The 24051-nt window shown below is 31.7% G+C and overlaps 3 protein-coding genes across 5 annotated transcripts; 2 read left to right on the forward strand and 1 right to left on the reverse strand.

The window, feature by feature from the left end:
- Positions 1–4397: 4397 nt before the first annotated feature.
- On the forward strand, positions 4398–7342 carry LOC112772884 (protein NRT1/ PTR FAMILY 2.6). Its single transcript, XM_025817896.3, has 4 exons — positions 4398–4541; positions 4625–4842; positions 4952–5505; positions 6070–7342. The coding sequence occupies exons 1-4, from the start codon at positions 4442–4444 to the stop codon at positions 6833–6835; spliced, it is 1638 nt and encodes a 545-aa protein (XP_025673681.1). The 5' UTR covers positions 4398–4441; the 3' UTR covers positions 6836–7342.
- Positions 7343–10747: 3405 nt separating this feature from the next.
- On the reverse strand, positions 10748–14571 carry LOC112771949 (uncharacterized). Of its 3 annotated transcripts, XM_072225905.1 has the most exons (8): positions 14309–14502; positions 14103–14204; positions 13906–14021; positions 13152–13626; positions 12605–12856; positions 12171–12314; positions 11402–12088; positions 10748–11289 (listed from the first exon to the last, which is right to left on the reverse strand). In XM_072225905.1, exons 4-8 carry the CDS (start codon positions 13272–13274, stop codon positions 11047–11049), a joined length of 1449 nt encoding a protein of 482 aa, XP_072082006.1. In that variant the 5' UTR covers positions 13275–13626; positions 13906–14021; positions 14103–14204; positions 14309–14502; the 3' UTR covers positions 10748–11046. The 3 variants fall into 3 exon arrangements, with proteins under 3 accessions (XP_072082006.1, XP_072082005.1, XP_025672597.1); XM_072225904.1 differs by having other exon boundaries at positions 13906–14204; positions 14309–14571; XM_025816812.2 differs by having other exon boundaries at positions 14103–14500.
- Positions 14572–15927: 1356 nt separating this feature from the next.
- On the forward strand, positions 15928–19385 carry LOC140181208 (uncharacterized). Its single transcript, XM_072224727.1, has 3 exons — positions 15928–16823; positions 17110–19204; positions 19302–19385. The coding sequence occupies exons 1-3, from the start codon at positions 15928–15930 to the stop codon at positions 19383–19385; spliced, it is 3075 nt and encodes a 1024-aa protein (XP_072080828.1).
- Positions 19386–24051: the final 4666 nt, after the last annotated feature.

The raw sequence follows: 24051 nt of genomic DNA on the forward strand, positions 1-24051 counted from the left end.
ACTTTGCAGTGTGGGGATGACCACTATTCAAGGCACTAAAAGCATGGTCAATAATTTGATGATGCTTCACAAATATAGTGGACAAACATGTGATATATATAGTACGATTCACCAAGATGCATGCCTAGTCGTCCTTCTTGTGGCCAATTTAAAAAACAATGTGTATTTGAATATAATGATTATAGCAAGCACTCCCCGAGTTCCCGGTTTATACTTTATTGTGAACTGTCCTTTTCCGACCTAAGGTTCAATTGAAGAAAGCTTTCACTTAATTATTTTGATGGATAATGGAATGAATACTTAAGGGTAAAGTACTAAATTGGTCCCCTAGGTTTGGGAGTAATTCTGTTTTGGTCCTTATGATTTAAAGTGTTCTATTTGAATCCAAAAAAGTTTCATTTAGCATCAATTTAGTCTCACAGTGAGGTCAAAATTAAATAATTAACAAAATGTCCTACATAACAATAGTACAAGAACAAAATCGATAATCTGAAGAACAAGTACAGAGGCATAAAATCAACAATTGATACATCAATACATTTATTTATTATTTTTTTAATAATATAAATAAAATATTTTCTATAAAACTAAAGAAAATGATAAATAAATGTATTGATGCATCAATGGTTGATTTTGTGCCTCTAGAGCTTGTACTTATTCTCCAGATTATCGATTTTGTTCTTGAACTGTTGTTATGTAGGACATTTTGTTAATTATTTAATTTTGACCTCACTGTGGGACTAAATTGATGCTAAATAAAACTTTTTTGGATTTAAATAGGACACTTTAAACCTTAAGAAGCAAAATAGAATTACGCCTAAATTTAGAGGACCAATTTAATACTTTACCCAATACTTAATTATCCACCTAAACTTTCTTAATATAGGACCAAAAAATTATTCTAGAAGTATGCAGTCATGCAGCACCAGGCTAATCAATCACTACCTTTTCACTCAACTAAAAATAGTAAGGACACAATGTGTGGAAATTAAAGCGTTTGATATATTTTTCTGTATTATGAAAGTAAAGCATTTTGCATAATTAATTAATTATATGCTACTATGAAAATAATTAAATATTCTATATATGAGAAAAGTTGTAATTACAATTATAGAAAAATGTTTTATATTGATTATGCATCAGTAGATTAATAAATTAATATTTTAAAAGTGTTAAATTAAAATTCTTATTAATTAATTTTTATTTGCCTCATTATGCACGCATCATGCACCAATATATAATGCAAATCGATGTATTTTATATCATGCATATGGTACAAAATTTCATCACTTCCTTTCATCTAACGCTAAAAGATAAACAAAAAGTTTGGTGAAGAAGATTTAGAATTCAAATTATATTATTCTAAACAAAAAGATAACACATAACTTTCAATCAAACTAAAAAGAATTGTACAAAATAAAACAAAAACATAACGAGGACAAAGAACTTGTAATTTTGAATCAACATAGACCATTATCAAATTGGTTAAGGCCAGGTATTTTGGTGGACACCTTGCGGGTATCTTCCTAAGAAATTTTAAAAAAAAATTGATTAAGGACAGTGACGGCAGAAAATTTTAAAAGTGAGGATAAAAATATATATATCTTAAAATAAATTTTATTGAATATTGTTAATTATATTAAAAATATAATACATATATAAAATTTAAAAAGAGTTAGTGAACATTTTTATTCTTAAAATACTATTTATTATATATAATTTATAAAAAAAATATGTTTTTATTTCTAAAATTTAAACTAAAATATTTTAATTAAATTATAAATAATTTGTCATCATAAATAATTTTATTTTTATGTATTTTTATATATATTTAATAATAAAAGACTGAATCAATTGGTACGTTAGCGCCTATTAATACACTAGCATTTATAATTTGAAACTATAATTGTATATAAATATCATAAAAAAACAAACCTATATATGAAAAATATGTTTATATCAAATAATAAAAACTTAATTTATAATTATTTTTCTCTCTTTCTTTTTGAAATAATTAATTTTTTATATATTTTTAATTTAATTTTGATATACTACTGTTAGATTAAAAAATTTATACATCTATTTAATTATGTATTGTAGTTTAAAAATATCTTTTACATTCATCACGTAAATAATTATCTAAAAAAATAAATATAATCAAATATCTATGTAAAAAAATATACATATTTTAATATATCAAAATTAACTTTCATGCTTTTAAACAATTGTTTTACTACTCATTATAATTTTTAAATATTAATTACCTCACATTAAATTAGCAAGTTTATTTTTTATAATATTTATGACATAAGATACTTTTTAATCTAAAATAATTATTACAAGCAAGATTATTTAAAAGATAAAATTAAAAAATATTATATTATTTTAAAATAAAAGATATTAATTAATAGATAAATACTATTTTTTTCATCTCAACTAATTTTTTAAGACAAAAAAATATTGATAATTTTATTTATATTTAAAAGAAATAGATTTAGTTTGGTAATTAACGATTTGATTGAATTTAAAAAATTATATTATTATTGTTTATTAATTTTTTTATTGAGTTAATTTATTTACTTATTTTTAATTTTGATATTAAATCAAATTTAACAAAATAAATATTGTTATACGTTAAATTTAATAAAAAAATTATTTTTAACATGAATCACAAAATAAAATTTTATAAATTTTTGTGGGACAAAAATAAATTACATTAGAATAAATATATTAATTTATATAGATTTTTTTTTCTTAAACCTAGTGGGACAAGTGCCCCCTTCCTCCAATACCTGAATCCGTCCCTAATTAAGGAGATGTTGTGATACTACTTCTTTCAAAAATTTAAACCGATAAAAAGAGATCATAAAAATTATTAAATTAAAGATATAATTATTTTTTATTTGCCTCGTGTAAGATGCACCAATGCAAATCAATCTATTTTATATCTTATTATGTCACAAAAAATACATCACTTCCTTTCATCTAACGCGAAATGATAAGCGCAAAATGGTTGGTGAAGAAGTTCTAGAGTTGAAATTACATTATTCTAAAGGGGTATAGTAACACATCACTTTCCATCAAACTAAAGAGAATTGAACAAAACAAGACAAAAATCAAAGGAGGACAAAACCTTGTAATTGTGAATCATCATATAGGACCATAATCAAATTGGTCAAGGTATTATTAGTGGACACCTTGCTAAGTAATTAGCTTCCTTAGTAACTTGAGATTTGTTTTAAATACTGAAATTTATATGAAATAGAAAGACTTATTTTTTCAAAGTTTGAAACGAGTTATGCTAAATTAATAAGATTTCTAATAGCTGTTATATAGTATTATTTTTTCTAAAAATTTAAACTGATAACAGAGATATGTATGTAAATAAATAATTATATTTTTAACATGTCTTTTTAGATAAGAGTCTTTTTTATTTATTTAAATTTTTTTGTATAATTTATTTTTCTTATGTGTCTTTTTTTTTAAGAGGATGATAATGATTAAATTCTAGAACTTTTAATAATAAAAATTCTAATTTTTAAGAAAAATAGTATAAAGATATAGTATAAAAAAGTTTAGAATTTGATTCTTAATCTGAAATTTTTTTAGCACAAGACTAATAAAAAAATTTATATGAAAATTTACAAAAATCTAAATAATTTTTTGGATAAGTACTATGTTGTGGCATAATTATTTATATATCTCTTTTTATCGATTTAAGTCGATAGGAATAATGATTTAATTTCACCATAATAACAAACAGTAATAATGGTCCGATTTAGTGAGTCAATTAAAATTGAAAAAATATAGGTAGACAATGAAAATACTAAATAACGCGAATAATAAATATGTCGGATGTTCAGTTTATTAGTGTTGCAAGTGTGATGAGCGTTGAAATTAGTTGCACATCAAAGAAAGCAAGAAAGAGTGAGTAGTTTATAAGATGAGAGACCCATTAACTTACTATCTTAAGGTTTTGAGTTGGATGTAGTTTCTTCTCATCTTATGTTCTCTCGCTTGATTCCTCCCCGAAGTCTCTCCGATGGTCGAGAGCTCTCTACGGTTGGCCCAACACAATTTAATATGTATGTAGATGATTATGTTCATTATTATTTCTAATGAGATGGTTATTTTTTTTAATTCAATTTACTCATGCACAGTTAACAATGGTTGGATGTTCAATTCTGTGCATATGGTTATCCTAATTTTAAGGTTTAAGAGGTAATTTAGGATGAAGTATTTTTTTATTTTATTGGATCAATTCTAAAGGTCATTGTTCATATTTTTACAAAAGTCATTATCTACTTACCAAAACCCGGAATTACACGAAAGTTATTTTTAAACAACATTGGTGGACATGAGGTAGGTAAAGCAAGCTTCCTATAAAATGAAGTTTTAAGAACAGGCTAAAATAAAGTTGAAGTGCAAGAAAGAATTAATAATGGAGAGGACACACTCATCCCTGAGAGAAGAAGAAGCTCGGAAGAACAATACTAGTGGCAGCAAGCCAGGTGGTTGGCCAAGCTTCCCCTTCATCATTGGTATATATTTTGTATGCATCATTATATTCAGTGAGTGACCTCTCTCATAAATGCATTTTCTAATATTTGGTGATTGATGACAGCCACAGTAGCTGGAATAACACTTGCAAGCTCAGGGATTTGGGCAAACTTGATTGTATATCTGATACAAGAGTTCAATATAAAGAGCATCAGTGCTACTCAGATTTCAAATGTGGTTAATGGAACCACTAATCTAGTCCCATTTGTTGCTGCTATCATTGCTGACTGTTTCTTTGGCTCTTTCACTCTTGTCTTGGTTTCCTCTTGTGTCTCTTTGCTGGTACTAATAACTTCACTTTTATAATTAAATTAGTTAAAAATTCGTGAAGTTGATAATTAAGAGTTATTAAATAATTTGACAGGTTTGACTAAATTATTATTGATTGCAGGGCACAATTGTATTTGCGTTGACTGCAAGCATAAAATCATTAAGGCCTAAACAGTGCATTAACAATGGATCAAACTTATGCGAAGCAGCTTCTATGATGCAATATGGTGTGTTATACGTTGGAATAGCGCTAGCAGCAATTGGTTTCGGTGGAACTCGGTTCACAACAGCAGCACTTGGAGCAAACCAGTTCCATGATAACACTCACCATCAAAACATCTTCTTCAACTGGTTCTTCTTCACTTGGTACGTTGTTTCAGTTGCAGGCTTCACCGGAGTGGTTTACATTCAAGATAATGTGAGTTGGGGTGTGGGGTTCTGGATATGTGTGGTGTCAAACATGATTGGTGTCATGGTTTTCTTGATGGGGTACCGCTATTATCTCCCTCAAACTCCACAAGGAAGCGCCTTTGTGGATCTTGCAAGAGTTCCTGTTGCTTCTATTCGAAAGTGGAAATCTCAGCTTTCATCATCAACACATGACTACTACAATGGTGCTCATCATCATGATGCTACGCTTCCACCAGTGTCCGCAATACCAGCAAAAAGATTCAGGTACTGTTTATTTATTTATTTGGATTCTGTTTTCGAGTGAATATCCCATCTAGTCCTGACAATTACCTCGAAAGGACAATGAGGCCCTCAAGAAAAAAAACACCAAATCTGGTCGTTGATCTTTTTCTTTTGGGATTGATTAGCCTCTGTACCAAAAAAAACATTGACTTTTTTTTGGCACAGAGGCCTCATTGTCCTTTCGAAATAATTGTCAGGGGTCGGGTTGAATTTTTTTTTGTCAAGGACCTCGTTGTCTTTTGAGGTAATTATCAGGATTGTTTTAGGTTTTTCTTTATGTTTTTTTAAGTAGGTGAACGCTATGATACCTAAAAGGTGGTGTCTATTTATTAAAAAAAGTTAAAAAATAATATTTAATATAAAAGATATAACAATAAATAATTTTTAAAAAATTAAAACTTACTACAAAAGATAAGTTAGTCAAAATTTAGATACCAACTCATAAGCACCATAGAATTAGCCTTTTAAGTATTACCTTTAATTTTGATGTACTGACATTTTATACGATGGTTTAATTACATCTGTCTTTTCTATTTTTTAATGCAGGTTTTTCAATCGTGCGGCTCTGGTTACTGAGGGAGACTCAATTGAGAAATCATGGAGGCTATGCAGTGTTCAACAAGTGGAAGATTTTAAGAAAGTGATTGGAATTTTGCCACTCTTGACTTCAAGTATATTCCTAGCAATTCCAATAGGAATGGAATCTAACCTATCACTTCTTCAAGCATTGGTAATGGAAGCTCACTTAGGACCCCATTTCAAATTCCCAGCAGGCTCCCTTGGCGTCATACTCCTAATCTCCACATCTATTTTCCTCTCTCTTCTTGATAGGGTCCTATGGCCATTCTATCAAAAACTAACTGGAAAAACACCCACACCACTCCAACGAATAGGAGTAGGACACGTGTTCAATATCCTGGGTATGGTTGTTTCAGCAATTGTTGAATCGAAGAGGCTTAAGATGTTCCATGATGCAAACAAGTCTATGTCTATACTTTGGTTGTTCCCACAATTGGTGTTGGTTGGTGTCGGAGAAGCTTTTCATTTTCCGGGGCAAGTTGCATTCTATTACCAACAACTCCCACAAGCACTGAGTAGCACATCAACGGCCATGATTTCTTTGATCATAGGGATAGCATTTTATCTAATCACTGCATTGACTCATGAAATTCGTAGAAGTACTCATTGGTTGCCTGATAACATTGATTATGGGAGAGTTGATAATGTGTATTGGATGTTAGTCCTCTTTAGTGGCATCAACTTTGTGTATTACCTCATATGTGCTACTTTCTACAAGTATAGCAAAATTTAGGAGTGTGTTGTGTAGTTATGACTTATGAGTACAAGGTGATATGGTGTCTAAAAAGTGGTATCTAAAGTTAAGAATAAATATTTAATTTTAAAAGTATAAAAATAAATAATTTTTAAATATTTAAAAATTATAAATAAAAATTAAATACTAATTCGTAGGCACCATATATAGAATGGCAGAAATTCATCTGCAGTCAGTCGACTGCAGGTGAAGTTGTTCTTGGATGGCTGACACGTGTTACTATATGATTTAAAAAAAATCGATTTATTTTATATAAATGGTTTATTTAAAAAAATCGGTTTAAGTAGATCAAATAACTACTTTTAAAATAAATCAATTTTTTTTAAACCATATAGTAACACGTGTCAACCATCCAGAAACAACTTCACCTACAGTCGACTGCAGATGAGTTTCCACCGTATAGAATTAGTCTAATAATATATATATATATGTATTGATCACTTGGTAATCATATACTTATTACATAATAATATACACCATTTACAATTTCATGAATTCTATTGTCTTTATATTGGTAACAATAGTATTATAGAGTCAATATAATTTATTGTTTTTGGTTAAATGTTAATCAACAATATTTAAAAGTATTATCTAGAAATATGATATTAAATTGGCAAACTAAAAATTTTAAACTATTAACTAAAATACTAACTAAAACTAAAATTATATATCCTTAAACTTTTCTGCATTGGTAATGCATACCATCTACTGCTGGGTTCTTATATAACATTTAATTAAATAGTTTTATTGACTTTGTTTAATATACAATTATTTGTTGATAAATTTTAATTATCAAATTTATTAAAACTGAAATTAATGAGCTCAACTTAATTTTAAAAATTAGTTAAGAGATCTATAAAAACTCATATTTATAAATTATTTAGAGACTATATTTTTAAAAAATATGAAACTTGTAATACACTTTTTTAACGTAAGAAATAATTATTTAAAACACAAAAATTTACAAATGAATAATCTAACAACAATAAATTAAGTCAACTTTAATATCGTATCATAAAATCACTTGTAGTGTTTTATCAAATACTTTCTAGTAATTGTGTTTTACTTTTATCAGTGTCAAAGCTATGTTTAAGAAATCTTTTTCACTTTGCAGTGCAGCCAAAAATACATCTATGATCTATGGACGAGAACTGAACCATGAATGGAACTACTCGCAAGATGTTTTTATTTTCCTAACATATTGTATAAAGTGGTTATTTTAATGAAGATTTTATAATTATCATTGTGTAAAAATATTTCATTTTAACTATTAAATAATAAATTGTAGAGTTTAATTTTTATACATTATAATAGTGTTATTTTTATTTAAAATATGACTAAACAAATAAGCCATATTTTTTAAACAAAAATCATCATAAAAAAAATATTTTTAGTATCTTCATTAAAATAGTTCTTATATATATGCAGCTGAGACCGAGAACCTTATGATAAGGGATACGCTGACATAAGGAAATAAAAAGAGATTATCTCCATGATAATATATAGTCTCAGTAATAGCGTGATGTATAAAAAAAGAGGTCAAGTTCAATTTTACGCAATTAAATTCAGATATTTTGCCATTTTGGCATAATGTTGTCACCATATAAGATATATTCTGGACTGTACCTATACTATATAGTTGTTAGCACTTAGCACATATGTAACACCATACCTTTGAACCAAATTTTTTACGTTAGTTGGAGAAAACAAGTGTTGAGTGTTAATTATTTATATGATAAATTATTATTTATACAGGTATGAGAGAATTTTAAACATTCTCGTTTCACATGAGGGGAAGCATGCGAAATTTATAAATGTATAAAACGATTTTTATATTTAGGGAGCAAGTAATCTAAAGTAGCATTATTAGTTTCTTACTCTATCTATGTGATATGACTTTTAAAAAAACATTATCAACAATATCGGTGTAATACATATATATGCTAGAATAAACAAAGTCAAAAACAAACTGTTTAGTTTACACTTTTCTGCATTAATTTGGCCCTTACTGTTGAGTGTTGATTTTGTCATAATGTTGTAGACCCCAATCTCCTAATTGTCGGACGAATTTCTCTCGAACCTAATCATCATAGGCATATATATTATTAAAATATTATTAGAGTGGTTAGTAATTGGAAGTTAAGTTACTAATGACTAGTATGTAGTTAGTAGATGAATATTTATGAGGTTAGTTAGTAATATCTCTGTAAATAGAGTGACTCTTGTATCATATACCAACAACTTCAATACAATAACATTATATATAATATTATCTTTTTATTCCGTTTTTCTTTCTAAAATTTAACATGGTATCAGAGCTATGTATCTTCTTTAAAAAATCGCCATGTTTCTTCTTGAAATCCAAATAATCAATCCTATTGTCTTCTTTCTTTCTAATAGCTAAATCATCTTACAACGTAACACAAGATTCCACCAACCCTTTCTATATTCATCTTAGTAAAAATTCAACATCTAAATTGATGATATTTCTGTTCCAATATGAGAGCGTTGCAATAATTTGATGTTGTCTTGGCCATTTCATTCCCTCTCTTCTTCTATTACCCAAAATTGTGGTCAGCTGAAATGTGCCTTCAAAATTTATTGTCCCTTTACTTTTCTTCTTTTTCTCTTCTTTTATCTTCTCTTCTTCTTTGTCCATTTTCTTCTTCTTCCTCTATCACCTCCTGTCCGCACCTTTTCTCCCTCTCTTTATATATATGTTCACGCGGCTGCCGGCCACCTTGCGCCATTGCAGCATCCCCGATGTCCACTTTCTTCTTCTCTTCTTTTTTCTTCTTACTCCTTCTTGGTTATCTCACTCTATCTCACTCTCAAACACAGAACCAGAACAGAAGCTCTGTTCCTCTTTTTTGTCATGATCAGAATCGCCACCCACGTCGCACTCCTCTCTTTCTTTGTCTTCGTCTATGCCTTTTTCTCTGTGTTACCGTGTTGCACGCCTCTTCCTCAGCCATCTCATCGAAACTTATCCACGTTTGAGATTATTGACATTTTTCATCCACTAACTTGTGGGGACATATTAAAATATTACTGGAGTTGTTAGTAATTAGGAGTTAAGTTAGTAATAACTAGTAGTTAGTAGATAGATATTTATGGAGTTAGTTGATAATATCCCTATAAATAGGATGACTCTTATATCATGTAATAATAATTTTAATACAATAATTTTATATATAATATTATCTTCTTATTTCACCCTTTTCCCTGAAATTCAATATATATAAAGAACAATAATAATGAAATATAAATGGCATATATAAAGATATCTGTAGCTGCTAGGATTCATCAATCAGTGACTTTGTGGAATCACAGACAGCATAAGATTCAACCTTACTACTATTAGTGGCATGGCCGACAAAAACCCATAACGAGCACTTCTGAAAAATGCGCCAAGTTTTAGTGGATGATATACCTGGTTACTACGATTTTTCTTTTATATTAGCTTTTCCCCTCCTAAAAATATCCCATGTTAAAAGTGCGCCTTAATTATTGTTAAAATACTTCCAAAATAGATTGTTACATATACAAGATGAGATTCAAAACTCCAACACTTGCTTATATTATATCTCTACAATATAATATCCAATATATGGAATTATTTAGTTTTGATTTTGACAATGTTAAGAGTTTTGTGCAATGTGTGACAATCAGAAGGTTCAAGTGCAAAACAATGGAGGTCAATAACAGCATTCAAACCAGATAGACAAAAGATTCGGATTTTGGATTTTCACTTTTCATTCTAAGTGTTTGATAAAGACGGGATTAAAGAGTGAATAACCAAATATAATTGACAAAATCACTGTTAAGATGTTAACATCATAAGAAAAAACAAGAGTAAGGCTTCTGCCTTATTTACATAGTGTAATACAGTTAATACCAAATTTCCTCGTCTTATTTATGAAAAACTGTCTGTTAATTAATTATTTCATACCTGTACATATAATGATGTCAGTATTTCATTGCACCATCTACCTGAACAACAAACTTCAACTGGAACAATCAATATTTTACTCTTCACTCCCTAATCATTCCCTATGAAGTTTATCACTACATACTTCAAACTTGTATATTCTGATTCTGTTATCAAAATACTTATTGGAAACGGTGAAGCTAACATCATTTCCTAAGGAATTGATCAGCCAACTTCAACAAAATCCGCTTCTTCAAGTTTAGCTAATGTTGCAATCTCTTGAATTTGCAGTAGAATCCTCTTCAGAAGAGACATCATCTGATAATCCTAGAATGTAGTCCTCTGAATCTTCATCATCACTCATAATGTCAGCTCTGTTATATCTTCTTTCAATGTAGGCCAATGTCTGCCGCCTCTGCAGGCGAAGAGCATGCATAATAACAGCAGGAGGAAGGGTTCCCCGTGTCTGGTCTTCTCTGCCCTTCCGGTTTGCCTCAATTATCTGTTTATATATATTCAGTCAGGAAGTTACAAGAATGGCAAATGAATTATGTAAACGAAAATAGCATACTGATCACAAACATATCCTATAGCCAAAACAAATCCTATCCTACCTCTTTCGCGTTCACAGGAATTGGTGGAAGGTCACTTGCTAGGGGAGCCCAGATCTTCACATCGTTTTCTATACCACAAGTTGCCAGAATAGGTAAATGTGGATGAGGTTCGAGTTGATTTAAAACATGCTGGTCACCGACCATTAATCGCACCAGCTTAGCATCCTTCTTTTTCCAGATGAATATATGGCCACAATCTGAGCCACTCAACACATATTCATCACTGGGGCCAAAAAAACTCACTCCCTTAACTGTCTGTTGATTTCTATGGCCCGAGTAAACTTGTGCCTGTTGAATATTCTTCAAGTCCTCAGATGAAGCAGAAGGTGAAGAACCCCAGCCGGCATTCTTTTCAAACAGATAAATCAGCTCATCATTATAAGAAACAAGGAGCTCGCTAGAGCTTGAATAAGCCAATGCTGTGATGTGCACAGTATCTGACTCAATTAAGTGATTTGGGCAAAATGTGTTAACAGGTATATCTGAATTTCTTGCTGCATCCCACTGACATTTTCTTATGTCATAAACGCGTGCATATTGATCAGATCCCGCAACAGCAAAGTAATATGGATTTCTAGAGTCAATCACAATGGAATTCAAACCTATCTTGCTTGTGGAATCTTTATTGCTCCCCATAGATGAGGAACAACAGAGAAATTTTGTAGCAGAACTACTTCGCAAATCAAACTACAAAGGAAACCTTTACAACTGTTAGTATATAGTATAAAGGAAAGCTTCAACATGCAACATGATGTAATACTTGACTAACATGTTGAACTAAACCATCTTCACCACAACTGTAGAATATGTGTGGACTTCCTGGCTCCACAGCAAGCTTGTAGACATTTCCACGGTGCTTCCCCAACAATGTAATGTCAGCTCGACCATCCTCCCGAAGAACACCAAGCCTTATCTGCAAAAGGAAAGATCAATTTCCAGACAAGGGGATTTCAGCAGACACTTTAAAAGAGCATATAGATATGTTTAATATCATTTGAATGATGTACCAGAGGGCAAGGCTCCACAATCCACATGAGGATAAAACTATTCAACTGAAGAAGGAAATTGATATGAATGATCTTGGTTTGTTATGCTTTATTATTATGGTATTCTATTCAACAGTCTCCCATTTTTCCTTTGTAGTTACAAAGATTGACAAAAGCGAAGAACAGAATACTGAATTCAATATTGAGTAAATTTTACCTGGCCATCACCAGCAGAAGTAACTATTCGGCTGTCATCGGTGAATGGCATTATCTTTGTCTGGAATATGTTGTCTGAGTGGCCAGAAGGGTATGCAAACAATTTAGTTTTGGATGCCCAATTCCAAAACACAACTTGCCTGTCATCAGAACCTGAGACAAGAAGGTCGCCAGTAGAGTTGAACTCCACTGCATTCACACAACCTTCATGACCATTTAACTTGCCATATAAATTCAGGTTCTGCACAAGAGCCTGCAAGCATATACAAGATATTCATAATCACCAATAGAAATCATAACAACTATTCAAATTTCTGAACTTGCTTCCCGATTCACAAATTACACCAATGAGGGAACATGTTAAACTTGAAGAACACGAAACCACAAAATTGTAGCTTCCTTGGATGACAGAGAAATGCATACCTGGGCCACCTCTTCTGATGCATGCTCAAAAATTCCAATGTTATATTAAGTTTCCAAATTCAAACATTGAAAGCGATAATGAAGTTACCGACGTTAAACAATGAAAAAAGAATTCGAGTGAAAACCTCTGAAGCAGAAAAGCGTCGAGCAAAGCCGCTAGGGTGAGACAACCCAACCTCTCTCCTATAAATATCAGTGAATCCTCGTCGAACCCTTGTATTGACCCTAACGTTGTCGAAGTTCTCCATTTCCAAAGATTCTTTTCTTTTTTTTCTGAGAGTGAGCGTGTAGTTGCAGTTCGCAGCGCTTGATTCCTTTTGGAATAACTGAGTACTGTTCGACAAAGAGTGAAGACGCTAACGTGGATGTTCTTTCTTTTCTTTCTCGATTTTGCCCTTTTCTCGTTTTTTGGGTACTGGCTTTTTTGTAGCGGGACACGGATCCACCATCACTTGGATGAGTCCGTAACTAAGTTATATGGGCTGTGAATTCAATCAGTTTTGCAGCTTATAACTCAGCAGAATAAACATCCCCAATTATCTCATGAGACCTTCATCACAGTTACGGTGCTTCATGGACATGATACGATTTCTGCTAATACTGACCAAAAACGAATCTGTTAATAAGACTACAAGGAACAAAATTTCTCGTCAACAAAATAAATAAGCCTTTTTTTTATGGGAAAATTTGGACCATTATGCTCCATGTTTTACTTTTTGTACTCCAATAAAATAGAGCACAAAAGGATCCATACAAACTAAAAACAAAAAAGAGTGAAGAAACATGACGATCCAATAAATTCAATCACCAAATTGAAATTGTGAAACTGAGGAATTTGCTATTGTTGGTTGAGTAGAGAGAGAAATGGGGAATCACTACCGAAAGAAAAAATAGCCGTTTTCTCTCCGTACAACTTTCGCTTTCTGTCCGTTTGAAATTTTTCAGCCTGATGTCCGGTGCCGAAGGTCCTACGGGACCCTCTCATGAGCATCAACCTACAGTAGAAGAACAAGACCAACTTAAGAGAAGTATTAAAAAGGTAAGAAAAGATGGAGAAGGTTTCACTGGCACTCAACTTCTCCAACCGAGAGATGAGGAATGGATGCGAGACAGCATGGAGTTAGAGGGGAATTTTAAAGCTGGAAAATCTTTTGCCCAAATGGTAAGAGGTGGATTCACTAAAGATCACATGGAAGAAGACATCGTTGAACTTAGTAAAGAAGGAAACATAAGCAGTGAAGATGACAAAGAAGAGAAAGAGCATCGAGAAGAGGAAACTGACACTTGCAACACAGAGAACATAAGAGTAGAGAAGACCAAAGAGGGCCTCTATAATATCGTCATTAGCGATGCTATGGAGAGAGAACTTTGGAAGCCATGGTGGAATACCTTAATAGTAAAGTTGATGGGTAGAAGGGTGGGATATGCTGCTATCAAAAGAAGGTTAGAGGCCATGTGGAGCAAAAAAGGGACCGTAGACGTTATCGACTTAAGTAACGATTTATCTAGTCAAATTCTATGCTAGTGAGGATTTTGACTTTGCCCTCATGGAGGGGACTTGGAAGGTTTATGACCACTACCTAACTATCAGACTGTGGGAGCCAAATTTTAATCCACTAAGAGCTACAATTGACAAAATCACAGCATGGGTGAGGTTACCGGGTCTGCCGATTGAGCTTTATAACGGAACCATATTGAGGAAAATAGGTAATCTTATTGGAAGAACGGTAAAGGTTGATAATAACACAGCCAATCTGTGTAGAGGAAAATTCGCCCGGCTATGTGTAGAGGTAGATCTCACCAAACCTCTGATGGGAAAGTATTTGATTAATGGAGAAGAGTACCATGTGGAGTATGAAGGAATCCACCAAATCTGTTTTTTATGTGGAAGAATAGACCATGATCAACAGTATTGCAATATAAGAAAAGAGAAAGAGGTGGCAGCAGGAGTGGAAAACAGCGAACAAAGCACATATGAAAAAGAAGAAAATCAGCATGAAAAACAAAATGAGCAAATTGCAGAAGAACCAGCAATGAAGAACAATTTGAACAAAAAAGATAAAGGCAAGCAAATTATGATAGAGCAGAATGACAACTATGGAGCATGGATGGTAGTGCAGAGGCCAAAAAGGGGAAAGAAGAATGAAGAAACCAAACAGGGAGGCGGATCAAGCAGAGCTAAAGAGAAGCAGAGCAACAAAGAAAACCAGTCCAGATATAGTGTTCTACAAGTGGAAGACTCGACACCAGAGCATGAGGAAAGGATTGAAGTAGCACAAGGAGAAGAACAAGGAAACAACAATGATACTACAAAGGAAAACAAAATGACAAAAAGAGAAAATACACAGACAAAACAGAAGAAGAACGCAGAAAACAAACAGACCCAACTCAAAGGAAAAATAACAGAAATGGATAATAGTAAAACAGGTAGTAAAGCTACAGGAAGTTCCTTGACAGCACCACAATACAAGAAAGAAGGAGAAAGACAAATAGAAAAAAAAGAACTCAACAAAGACCATAAAGAAGTCATTCACCATGAAGAAAATTGGGTAGAGGAAAATTTATCTTCACCAACAATAATGGAAGAAGAGATTGCACCCTCAATCCAATCCCCACCAAATGAAAGAAAACCACTTGATCCCATGATCACAGATGAAGGAGGAAAAGAGATGATGGAGACAGAGAATGAAGAGAAAGATACACATCAAAGCTTACTTAAGGGAGTTGATTTTACAACCCCTGTCAATAGTGTGCTGAATGACACTCAGATGCACTTAGCCTGATGTGGTTTCTTATGTATCCTTTGGTTTTTATTTATTTTTTTGTTTCTGTTTAATGATTAGTTTAATTTGGAATGTGAGAGGTGCGGCTAGTGGTACTTTTAGACGCACTCTTAAAAATATGATAAACCAATACAAACCTGACATCACTATTCTTCTTGAAACTAAATGTAGTGGAGATATAGCCTCTAGAGTTATTCAACATCTTGGTTTTACTAAATCCATAAGAGAGGAAGCTCAAGGGTTTGTGGGTGGAATTTGGATTCTCTGGAATAGGATGGACGTTGACATCACCATGATGGAAATGCATAGTCAATACATACATGTTAGAGTTCAAGCCTACGGAGAGAAAGAGTGGTATTTAACTGCGGTCTATGCTAGTCCAAATAATCAAATAAGAAAACTTTTGTGGCCAAAGCTTGTGCACATTGCGAACTCAATGGCAGGAGATTGGCTCGTAGCTGGAGATTTTAATGAAATTAAGGAAGCATCGGAAAAGAAAGGAGGGGCAGCTGTGAATATCAGAGCGTGCAATATTTTTTCAAATTGGATCAATAGATGCGGACTCATAGATCTGGGGTTCGTTGGCCCTAGATTTACCTGGAAAGGTCCTAAATGGGAAGGTCAAGACAGAGTCTTTAAGAGATTGGATAGAGCCTTATCAAACCACTCTTGGAGAACGAGATTTCATGAAGCGACTACTGAAGTTCTTACCAGAACAAACTCAGATCATCATCCCATCCTCATTCGGAATGTGAAGCTTATTAACGGAGAAGGAAAAAAGCCCTTTAGATTTGAGGCTATGTGGACCCACCATCCAGACTTTCAAAACTGCCTCAAAGACAGCTGGAACAGAGATAGTACACTTCCTTCGGCATTAAGAAACCTAAAGAATGATCTGCTGAAGTGGAATAAAGATATTTTTGGAAACATATTCAAAGCTAAGAGAACTATATTGAACAGAATCACAGGGATCCAAAGGAGTGCCTCCTATGGAAATAACCCCTTTTTAGAGGAGTTAGAGAAAAAATTAAATAAAGAACTGGATGCAGAAATCTAGGCAAAATTGGATTATCGAGGGAGATAGAAATACTAGATACTATCATACAAAAACCATCATAAGAAGAGGAAAGAATAAAATTTTAAAGTTGAGAGACACAAACGGAAATTGGATAGAAGATGAAGATACCTTAAAGACTCACATCATCAACCACTTTCAGAGAATCTATCAAGAAAAGGTAACCTTTTGTCCAATTGATAATTTAACAATAACGTTACCTGACTTTAGTGATGCTGATTGCAGGAAATTCATATCAACACCTATGGAATGGGAAATCAAGAAGGCTTTATTCAACATTGGATCCCTAAAAGCACCTGGAAGTGATGGTTTTCCAGCCCTCATATACAAAAATAATTGGGAAGTTATGAAGAGCAAGTTGTGTGATTTTATCTGGAGTTGCTGGAGGAATCCCAACCTTATCAAAGAGTGTAACAACACTCTCCTTGTCCTGGTTCCCAAGATCAACAACCCCGAATTCATCAACCAATTCAGACCTATTGCTTTGTGCAATGTTAGCTACAAAGTAATAACAAAGATCATGGTGGATAGAATTAAGCCCTACCTAAATGACAGGATTGCAGTTCACCAATCCAGTTTTATACCCGGAAGAAAAATACAAGACAACATTCTTATAGCAAAAGAGATGATACACATTATGAAGAAGATGAAAGGAAAAAAACAATTCATGGCTATTAAAATTGATTTTGAAAAAGCCTATGATAGGCTTAATTGGGAATTCATAAAGAAAAGGCTTCAGAACTTCAAGTTCCCTGAACACTTTATAAACCTAATCATGAACTGCATCCAATCAGTGAATTACAGTGTGATATGGAATGGAAACAGAACTGAAGAATTTACCCCTATTAGAGGACTGAGGCAGGGAGATCCTCTATCCCCCTATCTCTTTGTTATTGCAATGGATGCCCTGTCTTATCTCATTGAAGAGCAGGTTCAGAATGGAGGATGGAAAGCTATCAGAGTTGGAAGAGAAGGACCAGACATCTCTCATCTAATGTTCGCAGACAACTTGCTGCTATTTACAGAGGCAACTATGGAACAAATAACTAGAGTTATAGAAGTGTTGGAGGCGTTTTGTAATGTGTCCGGGTTGAAGATTAATAGAGAAAAATCTTCCATAATTTTTTCAAAGAAAACCCAACCAAACACCAGAGAGGAGATAACAAAGCTAACCAGGTTTAGAGAAGAAAGAGACTTGGGCAGATATTTGGGGGCTATGATAACAAATAATCGGAAGGGGAAAGAAAATTATAAAGACATGTTGGGAAGAATGCAGAATAAGCTTAAGGGGTGGAAGGGCAAATGTTTGTCCCTTGCAGGGAGATTAACTCTAGCACAATCAGTGTTGAGCCCAGCTTTAAATTTTAATATGCAACACGAGAGAATTCCGAGAGGAATCTGCCAAGAAGTAGAAAAGATCCAAAGAAATTTCATATGGGGGGAGGATAACAATCAACGAAAAATGCATCTGATTGGGTGGAAAACTCTTTGTCAGCCAAAACATGAAGGAGGCCTTGGATTTCGTCAACTAACAACAGTGAATGATGCTTTTTTGCTCAAAATTTTATGGCAAGCCAAAGAAAATCCAGAAGCGTTGTGGGTAAAAGTGTTAAGGCATAAGTATTGCAATGGAGGAAGCTTGAACAATCCAATCAATGTGAAGACTACAGATTCTCCTCTTTGGAAGGAATTGATGAAATTATGGCCTATGTTTCAAAATTTCTCCACCTACTACATTGGAAATGGACTATCAACTCTTTTTTGGAAACATCAATGGGTGAAAGAAGAAGATTGTCTGCTCGATTTGGCTCTAAATCCTGACTCAATTGACCCTGACAGCTTTGTTTGGGAATGGACAAATCCAAATGGAGATTGGGATATAGACAAGCTCCACCAAAATCTGCCCCCAAATATTGTGGAAAAAATCATTGATATCCCTGCACCCCAAGCAGAATTAGAAGATGATAGAATTGGATGGAAACTATCACAGGATGGTGATTTCTCTTTAAATGCTACATATAAATCTCTCAGAAACTGGTCGAAAGAAAGGAATACCATTTGGGAAAAAGTATGGAGTTGGAAGGGACCACAAAGGGCTAAAGTTTTTCTCTGGACAGCTATGCACAGGAGAATCATGACAAACCAAAGAAAGGCAAAGATATTTGGTGGTACAGGAAACTGCTCTCTCTGCAATAGTGGGATAGAAGATACTTTACATGCTCTAAGAAATTGTCCCAAAGCATCCACCATATGGGTCAATTTGCTGAAAAGTAATGAAATTCCTGGCTTTTTCCAATCAAACTGGGAGGACTGGATTGGAGTGAATTTACATAAGCAATTAGGGAAAAATGATAACCTAAATTGGCTAGATACCTTCATAACAACTTGCTGGAGAATTTGGTATTGGAGAAATAAAGAAATGCATGATACTAGTTACAACAGACCACGACAACCACATCAAGAAATCTACAAACAAGTGCAAGATATTAAAGAAGCATTAGAGAAGGATTACCTGGTAGGAAAGCGGATAGGAAGAACTGAGAGAAACATTGGCTGGCATCCTCCTCCGAAGGGCTGGATTAAATTGAACACTGACGGCACAGCGCAAGGGAACCCGGTTGTTACTGGGTGCGGCGGTCTCCTCAGGAATGAAGAAGGAAATTGGATCGCAGGCTTCACCCATAGGATAGGGGATGGAACGGCGTTTCTGGCAGAACTTTGGGGAGTGAAGAATGGCCTCAAGTTAGCGTGGACCATGGGCTTCAAGAGAGTGGTGGTGGAAATTGATTCTGCAGCAGTGGTCAGCCTTTTGAATGGAGGAAAGAAACTGGAAAGTCATCCCAATGCAAATGTTAGAGAGATAAATGACATGAGAAGGAAGGATTGGAACATATTTTTTGTACAAAATTATAGAGAAAGTAATAGATGTGCAGATTACCTTGCTAAAATGAGCTTAAAGATAGAACCAAATTTTGTTTTTTGGGATATGCCTCCTCCTGAAGTAGTGAGAATCTTGAATGAAGATAATAGAGGGGTTACCTTACCCCGTTTAGTTTGTAATTAGGTTTTTTTTCTGGGCTTTTGCCCCTCTATTATATCAAAAAAAAAAAAAGAGAGAGAGAAATGGAATCTAGGTATGTTCCAACGTGTGGAGAAGAGATCTCAGGGATCAACTCATGAAGGCAGTTACTTGGCTTTGTTCTGAATCAAATTCTATACCACTAGCCTATGGCGCGGAAAGAAAAATTAGTATATAGCATAAATTTAAAAGTGTTATACTATTTATAAATTAATTAAATAATATATAAAATAATATTTAATTTATAAATATTGTACAAATTATTAATTTTGTTATTTGTATATAATTCAATATAGTTATTTTAGTATAAGAGAATATGAAGTGAAATATTATTAATTTTTTAAAAAATATAGGTATTTGATATTGGAGTAATTACATATTTATTTATTTTTTAATTTATAGTTGACAGACTTAGTAGTTTTTTTATATAGTATTAATTTACTTTTTTGTTTTTGCTTTCTATTGAAGTTATTTATTTGTTCTTCCTCTCATATATTTTTATAGAGATGAGATCTTTCTAAAATATTAATTTGTTTGAGTTTTAATTTGTACCATCTAGAAGTGTTTATGGGTCGGATGGGGCCGGATTTAAGTAGATCCAGACCCAGCTCTAAAAGGACACCGTGTCAATATTGACCCGACAAAAAAAAAATGAATTAAATCGGGTCGATCCGATGAAACATTAGTATATACAAATTTGTAAATTTTATATATTAAGATAACAAAATTTTACTTTTAAAAATAAATTTAACAACTGTAAGCTCATTTTTATATTAAAATAAATTATTTTAAAATAAAAATAATATCGTAAAATATAAAAATATTAATTAAATTATAAAAGTATAATATAACATTACTAATTAACTCAAATATATATATATATATATATATATATATATATATATATATATATATATATATATATATATATATATATATTTTATTGTAAAAAGTAACTTCGGACCAGGCCGGGCCGGGTGTCCTGAAGCAAAATCCAAGTCCGATCAGAAAATAACACCGGATAAGAAATGAAAATCCAAACCCCAAAAAATATATCTCAGGTCCGGGTTTTTGGTTGGGCCGGGTCTTGAAGACCCTTAGTACCGTCCTTTTTATTTCACCTTTGTATATAAGTTTTTCATTTGAAGATATCTCTTAAATTTTTTTATATATATTTTTTTTGTTGTATCTTGATTGATATGCGATCTTCGTCTAAAAATATTAGCATTCGTGTTAGTTTTTATAATTTTTTTTAAAAAGTAAAAACTTTATTTAAATAATCAGTATAAATGATGTTTTGAATAAGAGAATTTCTTTAATATTATCTATTTTATTTATCAAAATAGAAAAACCGAGTGTGTGGGTATTTTATTTGTTTTTTCTAGAGTGAATCATATTTTTTCACATAATTATATGAAGAGGTTATACGTAATTTTTTTGATCTATTTTTTATTAGTAAATTTGTATTTAATTATTTGGTAGATAGAATAAAAAATAAATTTACAAACCAATAATTAATAGCATATTGAAATAATCATAAAAAAATCTCAAAATATAATAAGCTAAATAATAGTAATAATAGTAAGAGTTTTATAAAATATGTATAATTAGGTAAAATAGTATAAGATTTGAATCTTTGTAACTGAAAATTTTTATGATTATTATTATTATGACACTTTTAATACACACGTGTTTATTATATTTAATATATATTTTATATTTTAATTAAATAATTATGAATAATATATTTAATTTATAAATTTATTTTGTTTAAGGATAATTAGTTGATCACTATCTATTGTCCTCTATTTAGAATTATTGACATGACATCATTAAAAAATAATGTAAATTAAATTCATTACATAAAAAGTTGGTATCAACTTTTATATGATACAAACTTGTTTATTCTGCGACAAAAACGAAAGAAACAAAGTCTACTAGTTATAACTTATAACCTAAATGTGAATTAAGCAAATGTGATTAACCAAATTTTAATTATGCTCATTCGAACTTCGATCAACATAATTACTATGTTTTTATGAATAAGCTAATGTTTTGTAAATGAAAAAAATGCACATTTTTACTGCAACTAAAAATATTGTGTTGAGATTAAAGACTAAATACACCCATATCATTTTGAATTATGTATTTTTTCATGTTTTATTATGTAAGTTTTTCTATTCTAAAGAAATTATTTATATTTGATCATCAAGAATAAATAAAAATTTGTTGATAGAGAAACAACTACATATAATTTTCGAAAAATATATTCATAGAAATATAGATCAACCTTATTCATAGAACACTTTTATGTAGAAATATATCTACTTTCTATGACAAATTCTATTCTTACAACACACTTACAACTTCAACACAAGCACACTTCTATAAAACTAAATATAATTTTTATTCATAAAAACATTCAACAACCTAAAAATCATATACATATCCACTCATTTACTTTGGAAAATAAATACATAATATACAACTTTATTCATAAAAAATATTTATGTCACTTGCAAGTCATTCACACTTCTTCATGTAAGAATACATAAAATTTATTCATCACAACGTACTAACAGAAAAAAAAAATCATTTTATTTTCGAATATTTGTTGTCTTGATATGATCCACTTGTTCTCTTGCTTCATTTTGAATCCCAAAAAACATTGCAAACAAATTTTATGAATTATTATAGTAGTCATTTGCTAAATGTTAAAATAACTTTAAGGTTGAAATACATTGTTTTACTTATTTTTATTAAATACACCCCTTAAAGTGCATCCTTTATTATTGTATAAGATAGGTGATTCACATGATAAATCTGACACCTAATCCAACTATAAAGAAATATACGAGAACTAGCATTAAAATAGTTCGTCAAGCAATACTTACAAAAAAAGTTGTTACCTTAATTTAGTGATTATGTTAATTCAGGTCTTCTTATTTGGTTGAGTCATTATCATTTTCTTTTTCACCTTCTTCCTAATAAGTATAATTACATAATCACTTAGTACATATATTTAGCAAAAGTGGGAGAAAGAAAACGAAGAGATATAAGATTATGTGAGAAGAGATAAAGAAAATGTGTAAAATGAATATTGATTTATATAGTAGAAATAAGAAAGAGTAAATATAAAAGGTGAGAATGAAATTATAATTTAACTCAATTTATACCTATTAAAAAAAATTTATTAACATTAAAAACATAGAGTAACCTATATAAAATTAAAGAATAAGAGAATATGAAAAATAATATTTATAAAAAAGATTCTATGATATTATACAAAGAAAAAAGGTTACGAAGAGATAAAAATATAATAAGAATTGTTCCGGGCTTACCTAGAACCGGATAGTTAGGCTTGAATGAGAGGCCCAAATGTTGTGGGAATATGGTCTCTGGCTTGCTTTACGTCTGAGAGCCGCCGTTCGAGTTGTGTATGTGAAAGAATGGGGGGTAGTACCTGCAAAGACACTCCGATGCCTAAGTCAGCAAGGGATTAAGCAGGTTTAGAGGATTAAGCAGGTTTAGAATGTATTGGAATCTCCTATTACCTGAGTGTGTCAGTGTATTTATAAGTGATGATCCCATAACCACCGTTAGAGTAGTTCCACTTCTGAAGGTAGATGACCGTCCCTTTATCGCAGGGTTGTTGAGATATCTCTTCTAGAAGTGGGTGAGAGATTTTAGGAGACAGTTACTTATATGAATAAGTGTTATCTGTCAGCTAGCCATCCTTTAAATTGGGTCTTTTTGACTTACTTGGGTATGGACCATAGTATTGGGTCAGGAGATAAACAAAAATCTTATAACATAATAGCAGGTGTAAGTTACATTATTATCCATTTATTACATAATAAATTATAAGAATAGTAAAAAATCTTTTTATTTTGTAAAAAAATTAAAAAATATTTCAAATAGAAATAAGAGAATTAAAAAATAATTTAATTAAAAAAGTTATATTTTAAATTGTGTAAATTAACCACTAAAACTAACTGACAAAATAGTAAAACCTAAAAGTTAAAAATGAATCTAGCAGCTACCTTTAGCTTTCTTTTAATACATTTCTAAGAGAAGTGTTACACATA

This window comes from Arachis hypogaea, chromosome 18 (genome assembly GCF_003086295.3).
Source record: "Arachis hypogaea cultivar Tifrunner chromosome 18, arahy.Tifrunner.gnm2.J5K5, whole genome shotgun sequence".
Classification (NCBI taxonomy): Eukaryota; Viridiplantae; Streptophyta; class Magnoliopsida; order Fabales; family Fabaceae; genus Arachis; species Arachis hypogaea.